The 20691-nt window shown below is 53.4% G+C and overlaps 1 protein-coding gene across 2 annotated transcripts in view; it reads left to right on the forward strand.

The window, feature by feature from the left end:
- AGPAT4 (1-acylglycerol-3-phosphate O-acyltransferase 4) overlaps positions 1–20691 on the forward strand; it is a 108608-nt gene that overhangs the window by 86719 nt on the left and 1198 nt on the right. For both annotated transcript variants that reach the window (XM_065888487.1, XM_065888488.1), the window contains exons 4-8: positions 12053–12214; positions 12630–12783; positions 15682–15784; positions 16540–16615; positions 19291–19489. In XM_065888487.1, the coding sequence (XP_065744559.1) occupies positions 12053–12214; positions 12630–12783; positions 15682–15784; positions 16540–16615; positions 19291–19489 (694 nt within the window). The remainder of the gene's footprint in view (positions 1–12052; positions 12215–12629; positions 12784–15681; positions 15785–16539; positions 16616–19290; positions 19490–20691) is intronic.

The following is a 20691-nucleotide window of genomic DNA, read 5'->3' on the forward strand; positions in this document are numbered from 1 at the left end:
GGGCAGAGCCTCAGTTTGGGTGAAGAATTTGCCCCAGGGTAGGAACTACTAACTCTGATTTCCGAGTTGCTGCTCTTTCCTCCTGGAGGGTGTTGAGAGGAAAAGCTGGGGGAGTGCCTTGTGTCAGAGAATGACCAGGGTGATGGCTGGAGGGACCAAGTTTCCAATCCTGCCACAGTCCCCCCTGCCCGCCCCGGTTTGTGCGGGGCTCGTTCTGAGGAAAGAAAACCCTCAGTACCACCATGGGGTCAGGGATGGAGCAACGGGACCAAGGAAGCAGAGGCACAAACAGGGAGGGGGGACCTTGGACTGGGCAGGAGACCCGGGACTGAGCGGGGGAGGCTTTCGTGCACTGACGAGTGTCAGCACCCTTTAGCATTTTACAGGCAGAGGCTCTGAAACGCCGATCACTTTACAACTCGGCACACAAGGGTGCAGGGGCACGAAAGTTCTTAAGCAGGATGGCCACCCGCCAACGGCACAGGGACTGCTCGTCTCCAGCCTTGACTGCTTCGATGAGTACCGTAGCTACTGGATTTCATTTCTTACTCTTGAAAACCAAACAACTAATGTCGTGTGCAAGGGCACGAGCCTTGCCTCTTGGTGTGGAGTTTCAGGAACTCCACCCAGCGGGGGATGGGCAGGTCTCACCACCTTAGGACGACACCGCTCCCCTTCTCACTGGAGCCTGGGTAGCCCTGCTCAGGGCGCCGCCAGATTGTCTGGCCCCTAAGTTCCCTCCAGCAGTGGAGGGACAGTGGGGAGCGGGCAGCAGGTGAGCACCGAGCTCCCTACCCCCCTGCACTGGGGAAGCAGCCGGTGCCGGGGCCGTCTGTGCGCCTTCTGATGCAGCCGTGAGCTGGCAGAGGCACTGGGAGGGAAGGGAGAGGGCGTCGTGACCTTGTGGGGTTGAGCCAGCTCAGGCGGAAGCTCCAGACTGTGTTCTTACAGGGGGATGTTCTCCCTACGTGGCAGGGCATGATTTACCACCCACGTGTGTCTCCTGGAGCACCTGAGGTTTACCTGGAGGGCGTGAGGCCAGGGGAGCTGCCTGACCCCTTCCTAAAGCGGCCCATCCATTCCTACTACCCTTGAAAGGAACCAAGGAGCATCTTGTTATATGAATTGTTTAGCAGTACTTTTGTCTTAATTGACCTTCAAAAAAACTCACCTGATTCACCTCTTTTGTTTATTTATTTATTTATTATTATTTTTGGCTGCGTTGGGTCTTCGTTGCTGGGTGCGGGCTTTCTCTAGTTGTGGTGTGCGGGCTACTCTTTGTTGCGGTGTGCGGGCTTCTCATTGCAGTGGCTTCTCTTGTTGTGGAGCACAATCTCTAGGTGCATGGGCTTCAGTAGTTGTGGCACGCGGGCTCAGTAGTTGTGGCTCGTGGGCTCTAGAGTGCAGGCTCAGTAGTTGTGGCGCACAGGCTTAGTTGCTCCGTAGCATGTGGGATCTTCCCGGACCAGGGCTCGAACCTGTGTCCCCTGCATTGGCAGGCAGATTCTTAACCACTGCGCCACCAGGGAAGCCCCCATCTCTTTTTTTTTAAGTAACACATGTTGAGATCCTTCTGGAGTCTGAGGAGTTTGGTTTTTAGAGAAGAAGAGTTATAAAGAAGGTTCCTGACGGGGCATTTTTCATCTTAACAGGTAACAACCCAAGAGGAAGTGAGTTGAAATTGAAGCAAGTGAAATTTGCAGAAATCCTTGAAAGGAGGGTTATTAAATGTGAAATTGGATTTGTGGAGAAAGTGATGGGATTCTTTTACAAAGAAAAAAGGGGGAGGGTTTTTAGTCTTTTATAAGCTTTTACCCTGTGTGGTCATTCTGGTGGCCTGTCCCCCAGGCTCTGGTCCCCTCGGAGCTGGCCTTGCCTGGCATGGGCCGGGCACCAAAGGCTCTGGTTATGGTCTTTAAGGGGTTCACTGACTCATTCCTCCTCGGGGTGAGTGTGACTAGTGGACAGGCCAAGGCGTGCAATGCAAAGGGTCACGGCTTCCGAAGCTTCGAGTCTGTTTACTTTTCTCTCTGCCCCAGTAAAATACGCATGTCCTCCTTCACAGTGGCCCCGAAAGGTTACCTGAGATCACGTTTGTTGGGTCTTTGAGCAGTGTCAGGGCCTGGTAAGCACTCCGTAACAGCAGCTATTCTTGTCCATTTTTATCTGCTGGGTACGTGTGGCTTGGCAATTACCCCGGAGGCCAACTGGGATGTTCTCTTTGGGTCTTTAAAGAAGCCCTATGTGTTAGTTATCTACGGCAGGTGACAAGCCCCAAATGTAGTGGCTCAAAACAAACTCGAGTTATCACCGGTTGTGTGGTCTGAGATCAAAGCTCAGCTCCGCGGGGCTCCTGGCAGGGGTCCCTCCGAGGCTGGATGGTGGCCGCCCGCGCAGTGGCTGGATCGTGGTCTCATCTGATGGCCGCCCCGCAGTGATCTGCCTCCAGGCTCACCCCTGTTTGTTGCCGGCCTGATTCTCGCGCCTGGGCCTCTGCTTGGGTGTCAGCTGATCCCCACGGGGAGCGATGCAAGAGTGAGCGGAAGAAAAAAGCACCTGAAGCAGAAGCCACGGCCTTACTGCACCTGAAACTTCTGCTGTATTCCATTTGTTGGAGATGAGTTGAGGAGCCCACCCCATACTCCAGGAAGCAGGGAGGTACCAAGAGGAGAGGACCGCTGGGGCCAGCGTGGACGCTGCCTGCCACCCACAGCATGACGTTTAGCCTCCCCCCTCACATTTCCATTTAGTTAACAATTATTTAGGGGATCCATCACAGCTCCGCCTGAAATAGATCGAATTCCTGTCGCATGTCTGCGTACATCGAGGTGCAGAGGAGAACAGAATTCTGATTCCTGAGCAGAGGGCGCTCACGAGCCTCCCTAGTGCCTTCTAGGCACGAGGCCTCCGTTGATGATGAGGGCAGCTGATACATCTTCAAGGTACTTATCCAGCAAGCGTGTTGGGTATATTTTCTGTGGAAGACACTGCTCTGGGTGCTGTGGAGATACAAGGACAGACTGAAAGGTCCAGCCGTTGCTCTCAGTGACTTTCTAACATATAGAGAGAGGCAACGAAGGGGCATATAAGCCGGTCACACGACACAGGGCTTGAACAATAATGGGAGGTGGGGCACGTGTCCCTTGGGGGCACCCTGTGCGTGTCCACAGACCACTCAGCCATACAGCGGCTTCCTGGGGGTCCTTTGCTTGCTGGGGAGGGCCCAGAGGTCCCGGCTAGGAGCTGGGGCCACCATGGTAAAGGCAGAATACGGGGGGGGCGAGTTTTGGTGTCTGGGGCAGCTCTGTTTATACCAGCCCGTGGGGAAGGACTTCAGTATTTCAACAACTGGAGAATGACATTTCAGTGCTGTTAGCACACTGACTGCTGGACCCAGCGATGCAGAAATTCCCCAGAAGGCGTTGACACAGGGCTGAGGCCTCGAAAAACGGGGGTGGTTTTAGGAGGGGATGAGAGGTGTAGGTAAAGGGAGGATGGTGAGGCGAGGGACAGGGGTGCCTGGAGGGAGGTCATGAGTGATGTGGCCACCCAGCAAGGATGTGGCCAGCTGCCGTGGTCCTGGGCTCTGCTGACCAGTTCTTCTCCATCTGCCAAGTGTACATTTCAGCCCTCCCACTGCCTCATTCGCTGGCTGCCACCTCAAGGTCACCGTGGGGTGCTTTTGGACTTATTAACCCAAATCAGAAAGAAGGTGTCATAAAACCCAAGAAAATCAAGAACTGAACCCCAACCTGTCGATGTTCGGTTTAATTTTGCCAGGCTGCTTCTGGTTATGAACAGGCAATGTGGTTCTTTCTGTGCAAGATCACACATATCTAAAAACCAACATTTCTTAAAGTTTGATTATACAAGGACCCGTTTTCTAACTACAGATTTCTGAAAGGAATGTCGATGCAGATTTGTTTACCAAGGCTGCACGAATGTTATTTCCTATAAACCTCCCATCAATGATCATGTTCTCCCAAATTGTAGGTTTCCTGTGTTTTATTTTCAAACGTGTAAAACTACACAATAAAGTGGATGCCCTGAAAGATGAATGTGTGCTCAGGTCTCCAGAACAGATCTTTCTGTTTCCCTCTGAGGGTAGCAGGGGAGAGACAGATGTGTAGGCAAAACTCCCCAGTGGTTTCGAGACCCACATGTGTGACTTGTACCCTGGCTCCTGCATCTACCAGCTCTGGGACCGTGGGGAGGTTATCTGACTTTTCTGAGCCTCAGTTAACCGTTCCCATTTCGTGCTGTTGAAGGGTTTCGTGAATATAAGTAAAATACCTCATCAATCGCCTAGCACAAAGTAGGCGTGCCCTAATTGTTAGCTCCTTCCACCCTAATTTGTTTCCCTTCATTCAGTGTTTTCTCATGAAAAGTAGGATAAAGTGTAGAGGGTGGAAGAGAGATGGAATGTTCTCAAAATGCGATTTGGCCAGCGGTTCTGGCACTGGATCCCGTGCGGCTGGAATCCCCCATCACTTTTATGAACTGCGAGGTATCGTGGCATTTGTTTACCTTCATCCCGGCTTCTTCAGGCTCTCTCTTTGGCTACAGAGAGATTAGAAGTTTCTAGATGTGGAGAAGTGTTGTTTTCCTTACCAGTGGCTACACCTGCAGCCATGGTTTTGTCAGCCCCGTTAAGTTGGATTCCAGCATCCTCGGTGGGTCTCGGTGGGTGTAGGGGACTCCTACACCTCCCACTCCCACTCCGGTTAATCGGTTAACGGTTAGTCTGCAGCTCTGTCGGCGTTGCTGCCAGGCGCCGCCAGCTCAGGGAGGAAGCAGGGGGCCGCCGTTTGCCTCTGTGTGTTCACCAGTTGGGCCAGGCAGGCTCTGGCACGTGACACAGGTAAGAACCCTGAGAGAATGGAGATGACGTGAAAGCCCTTACAATCCCGGGAGCTGGGAGAAGCGTTGGCCACGGACAGGAGTCTCTGGAAGTACAGATGCGTCTCGAGTTCGTAACCAAGTGTATTCCTGGGAGCGGTAGCGTGCTCTTTAGTTTTAAGAGCGTAGTCCCGAGTTAGATGCGCCAAATCTTCTTTTTTATTGCTCAAGATCCTCTGGCTTGTCTTTAACAAGCCGAAGTCGGATCACACCGACCGGCGGTAAATCCAGGCTGGCTTACAGCAGTGGTGCCGCTGGGCGTCCTCCCTCCTCTTCCTGCAACTTGGCAAAGGCCTGTGACGTTTGCTCTGGGAGCCGACTGTGCACCCATCGCCCCGTCCGCTGCTGCCTCTGTTGCACCCGTCTGCCACCTGCCCAGGGGGCCCCGTGCTCCTGAGCTTCCGTTGACTGTTCCTCAGACACCCCCTGGCTAGAGGTACTGAGGACAGGGAAGCGGCTCCATGATCTTCTGCCCCCTCCCTGGAAGGCTCTGTCTCCCTGTCTGCCCTGGCCCAGGCCCACCCAGGATGGACTCAGGCTGGCCATTCAGATCAGAGGCCAGGCAGCACCACAAGATCCGTGCCCAGGAAGCGGGGCAGAGCATCCTGCCAGGAATTCCTCTGGAGCCCTGATCCCACAGATCACAGTCAGCTGTGACTTACTCTGAACCTAAGAGCTGCCTCGTTTGTCCCCAGATGCCCTTCTTTTTCACTCCACGTCTGCACTCTGGTCAAACCAAGAGCAGTTTGGGACTTGGAAGCCTGTAAGCTGGGGTCCGGGGGAGACGTTATCGAGATCCAAAGAGCTGCAAGCATTTTGCTGGACTTTGACATGTTTGTTTGTTTGTTTCCAGCAGATGCATTCTCACACTGCTTTTGCTCCATGTTTGTTTTCTGCCTTTCCCCTGTGGCTGTGACTAATTGTGGGACAGTGTTCATTTTTCTTTGGGACTCTCTTGAGATTTTTTCTGGTGGTGTAAGGTCCCCAGCATTTTCCTCCTTAGCATCAGAGAAGGGAGAAAGCAAGAGAAAGAAATGCAGTGTAAGTGAGTTAGGTCACATGCGGTACCCTAGTTGGCGCAGGTTGAGTCTCTCACCTTTCCTCTCTCTCTCTCTCTCTCTCTCTCACACACACACACACACACACACACACACACACACACACCCCTCTGGTTTATTAGTTTGAGCTCCATTCTTTTCCTCTGTGTTTTACTATGGCCAGGGACTTATATCTCAGAGATATATTCTAATCTCATCTTTTCCTGCATCCATTTCTTTTGCTGGGAAGCATATCTGTCCAACAACTTATCTGCAGAATTTAGTGGCAGAAATAACACTGAAATTGCCAGATTTCCTTTTCTTTTTAAAAATTTATTTATTTATTTATTTTTGGCTGCGTTGGGTCTTCGTTGCTGCGCGTGGGCTTCTCCCTAGTTGCGGTGAGCGGGAGCTACTCTTTGTTGCGGTGTGCGGGCTTCTCATTGCAGTGGCCTCTCTTGTTGGGGAGCACGGGCTCTAGGTGCATGGGCTTCAGTAGTCGTGGCACGCGGGCTCAGTAGTTGTGGCTCGCGGGCTCTAGAGCGCAGGCTCAGTAGTTGTGGTGCACGGGCTTAGCTGCTCCACAGCATGTGAGATCTTCCCGGACCGGGGATCGAACCCGTGACCCCTGCATTGGCAGGCAGATTCTTTTTTTTTTTTTTTTTTTTTTTTTTTTTCGGTACGCGGGCCTCTCACTGCTGTGGCCTCTCCCGCTGCGGAGCACAGGCTCCGGACGCACAGGCTCAGCGGCCATGGCTCACGGGCCCAGCCGCTCCGCGGCACGTGGGATCCTCCCAGACCGGGGCACGAACCCGCGTCCCCTGCATCGGCAGGCGGACCCTCAACCACTGCGCCACCAGGGAAGCCCGGCAGGCAGATTCTTAACCCCTGCGCCACCACGGAAGCCCAGTTGCTAGATTTCTGTTTCTCTCTTCCCACTGTACTTTGGACACCTGAAGCCCATGGACAGTCCTAGCCATCTTTGTGTTCCCAGCACCAAGGAGGTTTTTGGCAAATACCTACTGCATGACCAGAGTGGCTTTGAGGTTCAGGTTCACATGTCACACCTCATGATAGCGGCTGAGCTGTCGGTCCACTTGCTGGTCCTCTATGATGATGGGCCTACACAGCTTGGCTGGTCTCCACTAATCTTAAACATTTGCGACTGTGTTTTTAGCTCACAGTCAAGAAAAAGTTCAGAGTGTTAAAATGTGGATGCCGTAGCCTGTTTATTATTGAGGTCTTACCTGTTTTCAAAGTTCCACTTAAGATACCCCATTCAGGTATTTTATATATTTAGTGGAAATAAGTGACCTTGGGTGAACCCAACTGGTAACCATGATGGTGGACCTTCAGGAGGGAAGCCAGGAAGAGATATTTATGCAAACAACCCCTTGACCAGGTGCCATCTTGCTGACTAGTCTCAGTCCCTACTCGTGTTGTCTGCTGGTCCCTGCAGAGTGGTTGGAGGAGGGGGGACATTATGGAAAGGTGACTGCAGAGGACGCCCTACTGTTCCCAACTATCCTACAAACCCAGCATCAACACTTAACATTTTCATCTTATCAATTGGCATATGGCCGTGTTGGAGAAAAACCTTAACTAGGAAGTTCTGACTCTGTGCCTTTTTTTTTTTTTTTTTTTTTTTTTTTTGGCGGTACGCGGGCCTCTCAATGTTGTGGCCTCTCCCGTTGTGGAGCACAGGCTCCAGATGCGCAGGCTCAGCGGCCATGGCTCACGGGCCCAGCCGCTCCGCGGCATGTGGGATCTTCCCAGACCGGGGCACAAACCCCCATCCCTTGCATCGGCAGGCGGACTCTCAACCACTGCACCACCAGGGAAGCCCCTCTGCTCATTTTTTAACCACAGAGGCTGTAGAGCGGAGAGAAGTGAGGCGAGAGCCAGATAATCTCAGGTTGGAATGCACCAGATCTTACTGCATCCTTAGAACAGGTTTTTGTAGCACCTTGTGGTCTCTGCCCAGGGGTCGACCAGTTGGCTGGAGGTGCTGAATTTGGGACTTCTGGGGATGGTTGCTTCCCTGAGCAACTGGGTGGTCCTGAAAATGGTTATGGGCTGCTTAATTAGATAGCTTGGGCAGCTCTGGTAAGACAATTCTCAATCTCTCTCTCTCTCTCTCTCTCTCTCTCTCTCTCTCTCTCTCTCTCTCTCACACACACACACACACACACACACACACAGGCTAGAAAGTTTCATAAACTTTTCACCATAGGATGTGATGTGATGATGACGACCCCCTACAGCAGCTAGCAAGTGGCTCGGGGTACATTTCAGCCCCTGGAGTTGTGGATTGCTCTGTGCTACCTGGGAACATTTTTTGTTTTTTAGATATGCTTGTGCCTAGATGGCTCTATTGATATATCTAACTCTAACTCTAAATCCTCTCAGATCTACCTTCAAAATTAATCTAGAGTCAATGAAACTGGTATATTTTCTTGTACGTTCTCTCTTAAAGGCAGTACCATCCACACACAGAGACCTTTGCTTGACCTGGGGGAGTCATGGCGTTGTTGGGATCTTAAGTTTCCTGGAGGACTGTATGCATATTTGAATAGTGCGTTTCTAGTTTTTGGTCGTAAATGAGTTAACGCCTGTAAATCTCCTAGCCCAGTGCCTGTCACGGAGTGCTGTACTACGTGTAACTATTGTTATTACTACATTCTAAAGCTGGCTTAGGAAATGGGTTGAATTAAAAGGGACATTCAGCTGCTGTGGCTACTTTGTGGTAATAATAATAATAGCTACACATTATTGAACACCTGTGTGTCCTGTTCTCAGCTAGAAGCTTTGGTATATGTTTCCATGTGTTCCTAGATCTTTTACAGCGACACTTTCAGCTAAGTATTACTTTGCTCATAAGAATACAGACAGGAAAGTTGAGGCTCACCATGTAAACATAATCAACAACAAGGCCTAGGCCTAATCACAGCATCCAGAGTTTGAAGGTTGAAAGATGGATTAATTCAACATAAAAACAGAAATGGCTCCTCTGTTCCTTTTCCTCATTAAAAACAGATAGGCTGTTTTTGATCCAGAGCCTCATGTCCCAGAAGCAAACGGTTGAAAATGTGCTGATGTCAACCACTTCTTAAAAAGGGCATTGTTAGAGGGACACCAGCAAAACAGTTTTCTGAAAAGTTCAGCGTGTTAGAGTGTGGGTGCCCTAGCCTGTTTGTTATTGAAGTCTTACCTGTTTTCAAGGTTCCACTTAAGATACCCCATTCAGGTATTTTATATATTTAGTAGGAAAAAAAAAACAACAACAGGAAAATCTAACAAAATTAAAGAAGCACCGCTAATCTCACCATCCGGCTATAGCTGCTGTTACTTTTCTCCGTTTTACCATTTCCCATATAGTTAGTCATGCTATAAACTCAGCTTTGATTACAGATTAAAAATAAAATTTAGTCTTAACATAAAGCATTTCCCCAGCCATTAAATATTCATAGAAAACAAATTTTAGTGGCTGTAAATCAAGGGGTTGACAAAGTTTGTGTGTAATTGTGCAAATAGTGAATATTTTAGGCTTCATGGACCATATAGCCTCTGTCACGATTTTTCAACTCAACTGCTGGAGCATGGAAGCAGCCATGCTACTAGCAGCCTACTAGCAGTAGGCAACGTGTATGTAAAAGAGAGCGGCTGTGTCCCAGTGAAACTTTATTTATAAAAACAGGTGGCAGAGCAGATTCGGCCCGCTGGCTATGTTTGTATGATATCGTATATGACGTAATACATAGAACTATTTTTTTTTTTTTTTTTTTTTTTTTGCAGTACGCGGGCCTCTCACTGTTGTGGCCTCTCCCGTTGCGGAGCACAGGCTCCGGACGCGCAGGCTCAGCGGCCATGGCTCACGGGCCCAGCCGCTCCGCGGCATGTGGGATCTTCCCGGACCGGGGCACGAACCCGTGTCCCCTGCATCGGCAGGCGGACTCTCAACCACTGCGCCACCAGGGAAGCCCCATAGAACTATTTTTTTTTAATTTAATTTTTAAAAATTGAAGTATAGTTAATTTGCAATGTTGTGGTAATTCATAGAACTCTTCCACTGTGGGACATTTAGATGGTTTTCAGTGCTGGGACACAGTATGACAGGGATGACACACAGACTGTTGCGGTCACGTCTTTTGGTTTACATGTACATCCCACATCAGTGTCAAAGTCGCCATTTCCTTTTAGCAGCAGGTCATCAGGGGCCAACCACTAAGACCCACTTAGGTCTTGTGGGATGGATCCATTAATAGGAAACAGCCCTGAGAGTACTTTTCCCCAGCAGACAGCCGTGACTGACTGCATTGGACCATTCACCTTCCAGACCCAACAGCTGCTACTTTGGAGTATATGATCCTTCTCTTGGCTATACAATAGATCACCATTCATAGCTCCTTCAAATTGCCATAAATTAATTTTGGAAAGAGTTCAGGAGCAGGTAATTTTTAAAATAATCCTAACCTGCCGAGAAAGTAAGTTTAGTTCTTTGGTGAAGATTTTTTGTTTTGTTTTCATCCTCAAGGCTGTGATCAGGGAGGTGACTGAAGGGCAGAGAGCAGGGACCATGAAAACATCCCAGCTGACAAGAGGGGATGGCTGAGGAGAGGGCCAGGAGGCCTCCCACAGCCTGAAACCCACCTGTGGACTCGGCGCGTGGCCTTTAGATGGCTCCAGTGGGGGAGTGGTGATGCGTAGAAAGTGTAGCCTGTGCCGGGCACACGTGGGGCCACACCCCTCATTTGGAGAGTACTCTGATCTTTGGGGACCTGCCTCTGGGCCCTCTGGGGCAGGTCGTCAGATTTTATGGCTTTGGTTCTTTTATTTCTTTTCTTTTTTGTTTTGGTTTTTGTTTGGGGTTTTTTGTTCGTTTGTTGGGTTTTTTTGGCCACGCTGCACGGCAAGCAGGATCTTGGTTCCCTGACCGGGGATCGAACCTGTGTCCCCTGCAGTGGAAGCTTGGAGTCCTAACTAATGGACCAGCAGGGAATTCCCCAGGCTTGGTTCTGTCCGAAGGAATTTGCACGTTGGAAATTGGTGTGTGGGAAAAACAAAACCAAAACCCGCCGAAACGTGGAGACGCTACTCCTGAAAGGTATCTGTGCTTTTCCTTCTCCCAATGGGGAAGATGCTTGTGGATTTTTTAAGGTCAAGGGAACAAGTGGCTGTTCACACCTTTCCCTGGCCTGCGTGGGTGGGTTGGGGGATATGGCCTGTTGCCCCTCTGCTGAGCTTTGTAGTTCTTGTGGGAGTGACAGGGAGAAGAGACAGGGCAATGCTGAAGTATGGCTCTTGCTTCCGGGCCTCGTGGGTTCAGGGGCATGACCAGACAGCTGTCACCAGGAGCACAGCTGAGGCCGCCACTTGTCCACATCACCGCCTCCATCATCTGTGCCATTGATGGATGACGGCTATTTCTAGGAGCCTTTTGGCCAATTCCAAAATTAGGGGTGAAAAATATAGAACCCAATCCACTAGATCAAAAGCTGGTTCTTGTGTCTCCCTGCTCCCTCGCCCCACTGGATCCCTGCTTGTCGTTCCCCACCCCCTCCCTGTTCGGGGCCTGCAGCACCTGCAGCCTTGGGGCTGCGCTGGCCAGCAGACGGGTGGGGCTCTCCCAGCACCTCTGCTGATCCCGGTTCGCCTCTCGGCACCACCATTTCCCAGCTGTCGAACCCGGAGAACCCGCTGGGCCATGTTTCCTGGCCTGTAAGGAGGGTAGGGTCCGCCCACCCGCAGAGCCAGCAGGGTTGCTGCGGACCGGGTGAGGTCTGCGTGGTGGGCTTAGCGAGCACTTCGGGGTGGGCACCTACCTGTGTGAGCTGGTGGAGGGTGATGCAGCATCCCATGGCCCCCAGAGGTTCCCGACTGCTCCGCTGCCCGCCCTCCCCTCGGAGAGCCAGGCCCCCTTGCTCCCTGCCCCCTGGGGCAGGGTTTGCACGACCTTGACCTCCAACTGACCGGTGTCGGAGGCTCCCCGCCTCTGCATGCTCGGGAACTCTCCCCGTGCCTGGAGTGCACGTTCACTCCTCCTAGAGATCTCCGGCGGCCGTCGGGGAGGACCCCACGCCCCTTTTCACGGACGCCCCGGGCCCCCTCTGTTTCAGGGCTCCAAGGTCCTGGCCAAGAAGGAGCTGGCCTACGTCCCCATAATCGGCTGGATGTGGTACTTCACGGAGATGGTCTTCTGCACGCGCAAGTGGGAGCAGGACCGCAAGACCGTCTCTGAGAGCCTGCTGCACCTGCGGGACTACCCCGAGAAGTACTTTGTACGTGCACCCGGCCGTCGGGTGCCCCGTCGCATATGAACTCGGGGTTCCCCGGTCACACACTCACACTCGCTCACGCCTCTGCTTCCTGAGCCTCCGCAAATGTAGACCCCCTCTCTGAAGCTCACAGACCCTTGAACACAGTTAGACGGGGGGCTGGAGGTCCTGCCTGAGGGAGAGCAGGCACAGCTGCCAGGCCATCCCTGCTCGGGCCACTTCCTAAGGCTCCTGTGGGACCGTGTGCGGCGTTTGACGGGGGATGGTGCGTGGGACCCCGGGACCTCGTGTGACCCCTGGGCTGTGTGTGTGACCTGTCTATGTGACCTCAGGACTGTGTGTGTGACCTCAGCTGAGTGACCATGGGGTGTGTAAGTGGCCTCGGGGACGTGTGTGATGGCCACCCTGTCCCTTCCAGTTCCTGATTCACTGCGAGGGCACGCGGTTCACGGAGAAGAAGCACCAGATAAGCATGCAGGTGGCCCAGGCCAAGGGGCTGCCCAGCCTCAAGCACCACCTGCTGCCTCGCACCAAGGGCTTCGCCATCACCGTGAGGAGTTTGAGAAATGTAGGTAAGGACGACCCTGCGGGGCCCCGTGCCGTGAGGGAAGGGGGCCCTGGCACCCACAGGAGTAGCTTCCTCCCTGTGCCCCCACCCCCGCCCCTACGACGGAGAGGAGCCAGGGACGGAGGCTGGCACATCACCCCTGCTTAACCTGGGTCCGGGCACCCAGCGTTGGCGGAGTGGCCACTGCCTGCACAAGTGCACACACGCACCACGCCCACACGTGTAGGCACACGCACGCTAGGCCAACACTGCCCTCTGCTGCTCGGCGCAGGTACTGCAGGCGGCGGGCGGTGCTGCGTGCCTGGGGCCCATGCCGGGTCAGCCCAGGTTTTTGTTGCGGTTTTGCTTTATTTGGCATTTCTTGCCCGTCTTTGGCATCAGCTGCCTCCAGGCGATGACCTCTGTGACCTTGCCGTCTGTCGGGCTGGCCTTGAGTCCGGAGCCCTAAATTACTGTAGGTAAGGACGAGAAGCAAGTAGCAACAAGACCAGCCTGCCGCAGTCTCTGTCTCCTGTTGAATTCTGGTCCCTTTAGTTTGGAAACAGGTGCTTTACCCTTTCCTGCCCTGCGGGTGCCGGAAGCCCCACTGCCCTGTCCCTCGTCTCCTAGGAGGCGGGCGGGCGGAGCTGGGGGACCTCCCCGCGTCCCCGGTGCCGGCTCTGCGCCCGCCGAGGCCCCGAGGCCGAGCATTCTGCGGGGAGAGCCGGCGGGGGCCCAAAGCGGTCTCCGCGGCCCCGGTCCCCGGTCCTCTCTGCCCCATGAGGCCGAGACCCCCAGCTCCTTCCCGGCCTGCACCGGGGATTGGGGTCGGTGGGTGTGGACCGTGCGGCGTTTCCGGTGCCGTCCCCACACCAGGGGGCGGCGACCCCACCCGGAGCTTTGTCTTTGTGATCGCGCAGACCGGCCACCCGGCTCCTGTGGATGGAGCGAAGGCGGCACCGAGTCTGACTTTAACACGTGGGGACCCTGAAGGTCCCCAACTGCTCCAGGCGGCTGTGGGTCCCTCCCGCAGATTCTCCCCCCTGCCTGAGCTTTGTCTACAGGCCGAAGGGGCAAAGACTGCCCAGCTCTGCAGGCTGTCCCACCCCCGCGAATAGTGACGATGATGACGATGATGATGATAGCAGGGCGATTCTAATACACCAGGCAGCACAAGCACCTCACGCATCGCGTGCCCGCCAGATGCAGCGCGTGCCCGCCAGATGCAGCGCGTGCCTGCCAGATGCAGCGCAGGGAACTTTTTTTACGTCCAGTTTACAGATGAGGAAGTTTGGGCTGAAGGGTGAGGAACTTATCCCAAGTGACTCTACTATTACACAGCAGGCTGGGGTCACACCCAGGGCGGCCTGGCTGGCGGGGCTGGCAGGGGCGTACCTGTCCTTCTGCTGGGCTTTGCAGGCAGATGGATCTAGTGCCGGGCCCAGTTCTATCACTTCAAGACCTTGGGGCTTCTTCTCTGGAAAAGGAGGGAACTGTGCAAATTTATGCTGTTCTCTGGGGAAGCCCCATCCTTGATTAATCGAAGTAACACCCCCCGTGTTGGAAGCAAGGGCAGGCTGAAGAAAGGAGGTGTGAGACCCATTGACGGACATGGGCTCTCACACCCTGGGGCTCTACAGCCACACCCCATGCAGCCTGAGGCCTTTCACTCTACGTAATTCTGTGCTTAAAATGGCTGGACGATGTACTAAACGTGAAGGTTATTCTCCCCCAGCCTCACTCTTCCTAGGGAGGGGGACACCCCTCCCCACCGGGGAGGACAGGGGAGTGGTCTCGGTTGCTTCGGTGGAGGGGTGGGAAGCTACCTGCCGGCACTCCAGCAGGTCAGCGAGAGGGACCCTCTCCCTTTGGCTAAGACATGCTCTAGCTGCCAGAGCACCCCCTGTGGACCCCACGTGGTGGGCAGGCAAATGGACAGTGGTTTTGAACCTTGGTTTTTCACGTTCCCAGCCAGACCAAGTGACTCTCTACCCGCCCATCACCCCACTCACTCGATCGGTAGTAATTGCAGGTATGCGGAGCTCTCAGTGAAGTCTACTGACACAAACGATGTGCTGGGACCTTTGGGAAGGGCTGACATTCAGCGTCCCGAGTCCCATTCTCCGGGAGAACTAGGCTCAGGGAGACCGAGTGGACTGTTCATGAGAAGATCCCGCATCTGGGAAAAGGTGGCCCTGGGATTCACACCCAGACTGACGGCAGTCTGCCTTACTGACTCTGCGGGAGGGGCCGTCTGTTTCCACTGCGTATTTCTACCCCGCTCTTCCCTCACTGTTCCTTCACACATCCTGTCCTCCTGCCATCCTGCCATCCAAGCAGCATCCATGGAGCCTGGGCCAGGCCCTGGGGCTGCAGCGAATGTTGACATAACTTTGAGTACACTGACAGGTTAACTCACCAGCTGGCAGACACATTCTTGTTTGTTTCTCAGCTACGTGTCAACTGACTAAGCCATGTTTCAGTCCCCCAGCAAGTTTCCAGTATCTTATTCTAGTTTTATAGCTATCTTGTTTTTCTAGGGGAAAAATGCACATAGAATGGTTCTGCTACTGTAACTCAGAAACCTCCTTAGATCGTACTCTTTGGATTGACTTACCTTGCTATTGATATTTGTTTAAATATTGATACCTGTTGTAGTACCTCATCTAGATGGGCCATCTGACCTCGGTAGTAACTGTGTTCTGTTACTAAGCTGTGTGCTTTTCTGATGATGGAACGTGGTATGTACTCAACGTAGAACATTTGGACAATATAGAAAAGCATGAAGAAGAAATTAGTAGTCCCTTCATTCCAAGATAATCAGCTAGCAACTCAATTATTGTTTTTCCAATATGTGTATCTACAAAATGAAATTGGGTTCACACGCTATATACTGCTTTGTATTTGTTTTATTTTTTTATAGTTTCAGCTGTATATGACTGTACACTCAATTTCAGAAATAATGAAAATCCAACACTGCTGGGAGTCCTAAACGGAAAGAAATATCACGCAGATTTATACGTTAGGTAAGCTGGCTTCGTTTCCTTTCCAGAAAATAGGGCGCCCATCCCAAAATAGATAAATCACAAATGACCCGCAGACCTTCCTCCAGGGGACTGTATGAACGTATTAATAATTTCTTGTCTGCAGTCTGTACTAAATGGCATGTGTTCACAGTCATGTTTATATTAACAGAGACTCGTGCACTGATGTACATAAGTAGGTGAGGGCTCTTGTCTTCCCAGACACTTGGTGACTCTCTCTCACCAGCTCGTTCTCATCAAAGAGCTCAGGTCTGACAAACGAAAGACAGTATTTTGCAGCCATTTTTGAGACTGAGTGTGAGAGTTTATTTCATTGACCCCCTTTCTTGGAGGATGTGTCTACTCCATAGAAACAGACACAGAAAAGAGCATCTGTAATTTACAAAGAGGCCTCCAAGCAAACGGAGAACATTTCAGCAGCATCTCACTTGTGTGTTATATTCCAAGCTAGGGAGCACAGAGAGGCAGGTGTCCTCCTTGACTGGTCTTTGTCTGAGTCATTGAATCAGGCTCTGGGCCATTCCCTCGTGGGCCATGATTGCACTTGGGCCTGTATTTCCCCCCATGTGCATGTGGATTTCCCCTCTTTTCAGTCAACTGAATTACCCTCTCACTTCCACATGATCTAGACTACTACCTAAATAGAAGCTGAAGGATGGCAAGCATTGTTAGTCTGAACCTGTGTTCGGGGCACCCGGCACGGGCCTCCTCCTTGCTAGCTGCTCTCTGCTTGGCAGGCGGATCCCTTTAGGAGAAGTCCCAGAAGATGAGGACAGGTGCGCGGCCTGGCTGCACAAGCTCTACCAGGAGAAGGTCGGTGCTACGGGGTGGGCTCTGCACCATCTAAGGGTCCTTTTCAAGCGGCAGCTGTGGTGCTTTGGGACCTCCGGGAGTTGATGGTGGAGCGTGAGCCTCTCCCACCGGGCGAGACCTCACGCCCTGGATGTTAATGACCCCAGGGCCGACGCTCTACTTGGCGACAGGGAAAAAAAACGTCGCAAAATGTTTTTAAAGGGGCCTTCACAGAAAGAATGGAGGACTATTTCATGGGTGTAGTGGACAAAAGAGGGAGTTATGGCCCCAAGAGCCCTTTGTCCATTTTCCCGCTGCTGGTCTGAAGGCAAAATATTCTTGGGGGGGTGTGGGTGCTCTCTTTGGCAGTGATGGCTCTGGGTCCACAGTGTGATTGCCTGTCTGGTCTCTAAAACATCACCAGCGTGAGCAGGACGAAGGCCCACAAGGGTCCACCTGGGCCGCGTGTGACTCCTTCAGGAGTCGGAATTAAGAGGTTTTTCAAGCTGGCGGTGGGTTTTCCGCTTACGCCGAGGGAAAAGTGTAACACTTACACGCCTTGGAAGAGTGGTGGGCTTGGCCCCAAGGCACGGTCCTCTTCAAACAACACACTCCCAGGCCTGAGCCCTGGCTGATGCCTGGGAGGGCTGTTCCCAGAAAGCTCCCCCTGCCTGGATTTGTTGACACAAGGAGGCGCCAGCTCTTTCTCTCTGTCCCCCCACCCCCTTCCTTTTTCCTCTCCTTTTCTTCCCTTTCTACCCAGGGTCATAAGAGAAATTTTATTTTGCTGAGCTGAATGCTGGGAAAGCCCAGTCGGTCCAGCTGTACGTGGGTCGCTCGGCCTCTGTGCCCTCCCGTCCAGTCCATTGGTGGCAGCCGCACACAGTGTGGACTCAGGGCACTTGTCCTCTGTCAACAGGTTCTCCTGCTCCTGTAGACTTTTGGGGTGCTGTTTCTTTCTAGGAAATACCAAAAAATGGAGGCATCATTAACAAAGTCCCCCTCCCTGACAGGCGGACTTTATTACAAAAGAAATAACACAGCCCAGAGAGGCCGTAAACATTCTGCTGCTGGAGCTGACGTCTGGCCCTGAGCCAGGCGTCTGTGTCCCACCCGGCAAAGTCACACGGACGGAGCCCGCGAGGCTGGCAGGAGTCACAGTGGCCACCACGTCACTGGAGAGCAGTGGGGGTCTTGGGTGAGGTTTAGTTTTCTAATGAAACCAGAGCAAAAGAAAACTCTGGAGTGAATACAAAGTTCAGAATCCTGCTGACTCCTAGAAAAGGGAGTACTTTTTCCTCCTGTTAGAGGTTACAGATAAAAAATCTTGGCTTAGCAAATGTCTCACTGGAAACGAGATAGAAAAAGCATCTTCAGTTCCCCATTGTAACATTACAATAGAACAGCACTATCAAGGCTATTAAGGAAAAGAATTCAAGAAAACTTGCCCATTTTTTAAATGGGCGAATTTTATGGTATGTAAATGACACCCCAGTAAAGCTGGTGTTTTTTTTTAAGGCACAAAAGTATCACCTCCTGTTTTAGTCCAATCAGGCTTCTGTAACAAAGTGCCACCCACAGGCATGGTGGCTTATAAACCACAGAAACTTACTGCTGACATTTCTGGAGGTTGGATAATCAGGAGTCAGAGGTGAGGGTGCCAGCATGGTGTCAGATTCTGGTCCCAGCCTGCCATGTTGCTGTGTCCTCATGGTGGGAGGGCTGAGAGCGCTCTCTGAGGTCCCTTTTATAAAGGCACTAACCCCATTCGTGGGGGCTCCACCCTCATGACCTAATCACCCCCCAAAGGCACCTCCTCCTAATACCACCATCTTCGGGGGGTTAAGATTTCAGTGTGGGAATTCAGGGAGGCAGGTGCAAATATCCAGTCCACCGCACCCCAGTTACCTAGTTACCAGGCTCCTGATGGCCCTGCTGGGATAAGAAAAGTCACCCAGGTTCTGGCCAGGAGGCGGAATGGGAGGCCTTGGCAGGTTAGGTGCCATCTCTCTGGGCATCCACACGTCACTGTCACTTCCTGGGAAGTCCTCTGTTTGGCCGACTGGCTGTGTCTCCCTCACCTCTTGAGGCTGGGAGCCCCCCGCACGTGATATCTTGTCCAACAATTGCTTGATCGTGTGATTTCCCTGAGACCCGCCAGGCTGGAGGGGCAGCCGGGAAGGGGCCGCAGGGCAGAGCCCCTGAAGTGCCCAGGAAGGGCCAGGGGCTCTCCTTCCAAAGCGGCCCTTTGAGGACTCATTTTAATCGTGACCTTGAGTGGTCAGAAATTCGCATCATTTAGTACATCCTGATTGGGAAAGAAGACAAGTAAGACAGGTACTTTAGACATCTCTATCTCAAGTTGTTAAAGGGAAAATTAAGCGCTTAAGGTATAAGGTTTGGGTGTATGGACGCTTGTTTTCCAGAAAACTCAACTAACTCCCTGCAGAACTGGGCCACGACGGGGTGAGCCAGCCGAGCAGGGCTGCAGATGCTCTTTGTTCGGCGAGCGCGCTGTCGGCCCTGGGAGGATGTTGGGGTATTTGAGTCGAGCTGGAAGACCCCCCACCCCCACCCCTTGGCCGTTTACCGGGTTCAGGAGGTTCCGGCCCAGCGGGCCGCCCGGCCTCATCGCGGGGAAGGGGTGGGGGGCCCGGGGGCGGGCGGCGGGAGGTCAGGCGGCCCTCTGCCCACAGGACGCCCTCCAGGAGGAGTACTCCCGAACGGGCACCTTCCCCGGGACGCCCATGGTGCCCCCGCGGCGGCCCTGGACGCTCGTCAACTGGCTCTTCTGGGCCTCGCTGCTGCTCTACCCGTTCTTCCGCTTCCTCGTCAACGTGGTCCGCAGCGGCTCCTCCCTGACGTTGGCCAGCTTCGTCCTCGTCTTCTTCGTGGGTGAGTACGGGGCCAGCGGGGCCTGGGCAGGGGCGGGGGGAGCATCGCGGAAGGGGCAGGGAGGAGCGGGGGGCACCGCGCCGTCTGTGAGGACAAGGCCCGACTGCAGATCCCGCAGGTGGACAGGCAGAAGCTCGAGCTGGGCCCAGAAACCCCAGCCTGGAGGGCTTCCGCCCGGGCGCCCCCTTCCCGTGCGCATGCACCCCTTGCGCCTGCAAGCCCCGCCAGGGACGCTCATCAGCAAGAAAACGATTTCCTGGGTCCTAGCAGGAGCCAACCAAGGCTCTTTGCTATTCAAAGTGGGTCCAGGCCTTTTTGGGGAAGTAAGTGTGGGTGCGTCTCCTCGGTTGCCACCTGCACTGAGTGGAGATGTTGGGTCATTCAGTCTTTTCACTCATCCCTACGGGCTTTATTTGACCCGTATGTTGTTTCAAACGACTGACGTCTCTCCACAGCCCCAAGCTTCCCTGGGCCCTGCCACTTGTTTCTGAAGTGGGGCAGCCAGTTACCACCGTACACGGCCAGTGTCCAGCTTGGCTGGCCGGGTGTCCAGGGGAGCTGTGGTTGTCAGGCCCCCAGTGGGACGGGGATGGAGGGTTGGACCCAGCCTTTCTGCGTGCAGTAGCAGGAAGGCGAAGACGCAGACCACGCCCTCTGGAGGAAGCTGGAGCTCCTTGCAGATGATGGCTGGGGAGGGCTGCCTGGGTGTGTGGTGAGCAGAGGCCCAGCACTCTCCCTGGGAGACGTGGGGCGTCTCCAGCTTTGGAGGAAGTGACTGCTGTCTCCCCAAGACCTCATCACCCGTGAGCCCGAGCCTTGCTACGCTTTGCCCGGAATTACTCTGTGTCTTGGTCCCCTCAGGAAGCCTTTCTGCACTGGAGTCCGAGGTTCACTCTCCACAATGTCATCAACTCCACTGAACAAAGTTCTAATGCTGGGGCAGGGGCTCATGCCCCAGCCTGTTTGGAGTTGGCCCCAGGCTGGAAGCAGCCCACTGTAACTTGGCCCATGGGCTCCACAAGCCCCATACGCTGGGCAGACTCTCCATCCCAGTCGGCTCCCTGGTCTGCCAGTTCACAGTTTCAGCCGCTCCCCATCTATCCACTTTTACACGCGTACTGTAAACAGACTGTTGCCAGGCCCCGTGTTCGGTGCTCGGCACACCAAGGTGACTGAGACAGACGTGGTCCCTGCGCCCAAGG

The sequence above is a fragment of the Phocoena phocoena genome, chromosome 12 (genome assembly GCF_963924675.1).
Source record: "Phocoena phocoena chromosome 12, mPhoPho1.1, whole genome shotgun sequence".
Taxonomy (NCBI): Eukaryota; Metazoa; Chordata; class Mammalia; order Artiodactyla; family Phocoenidae; genus Phocoena; species Phocoena phocoena.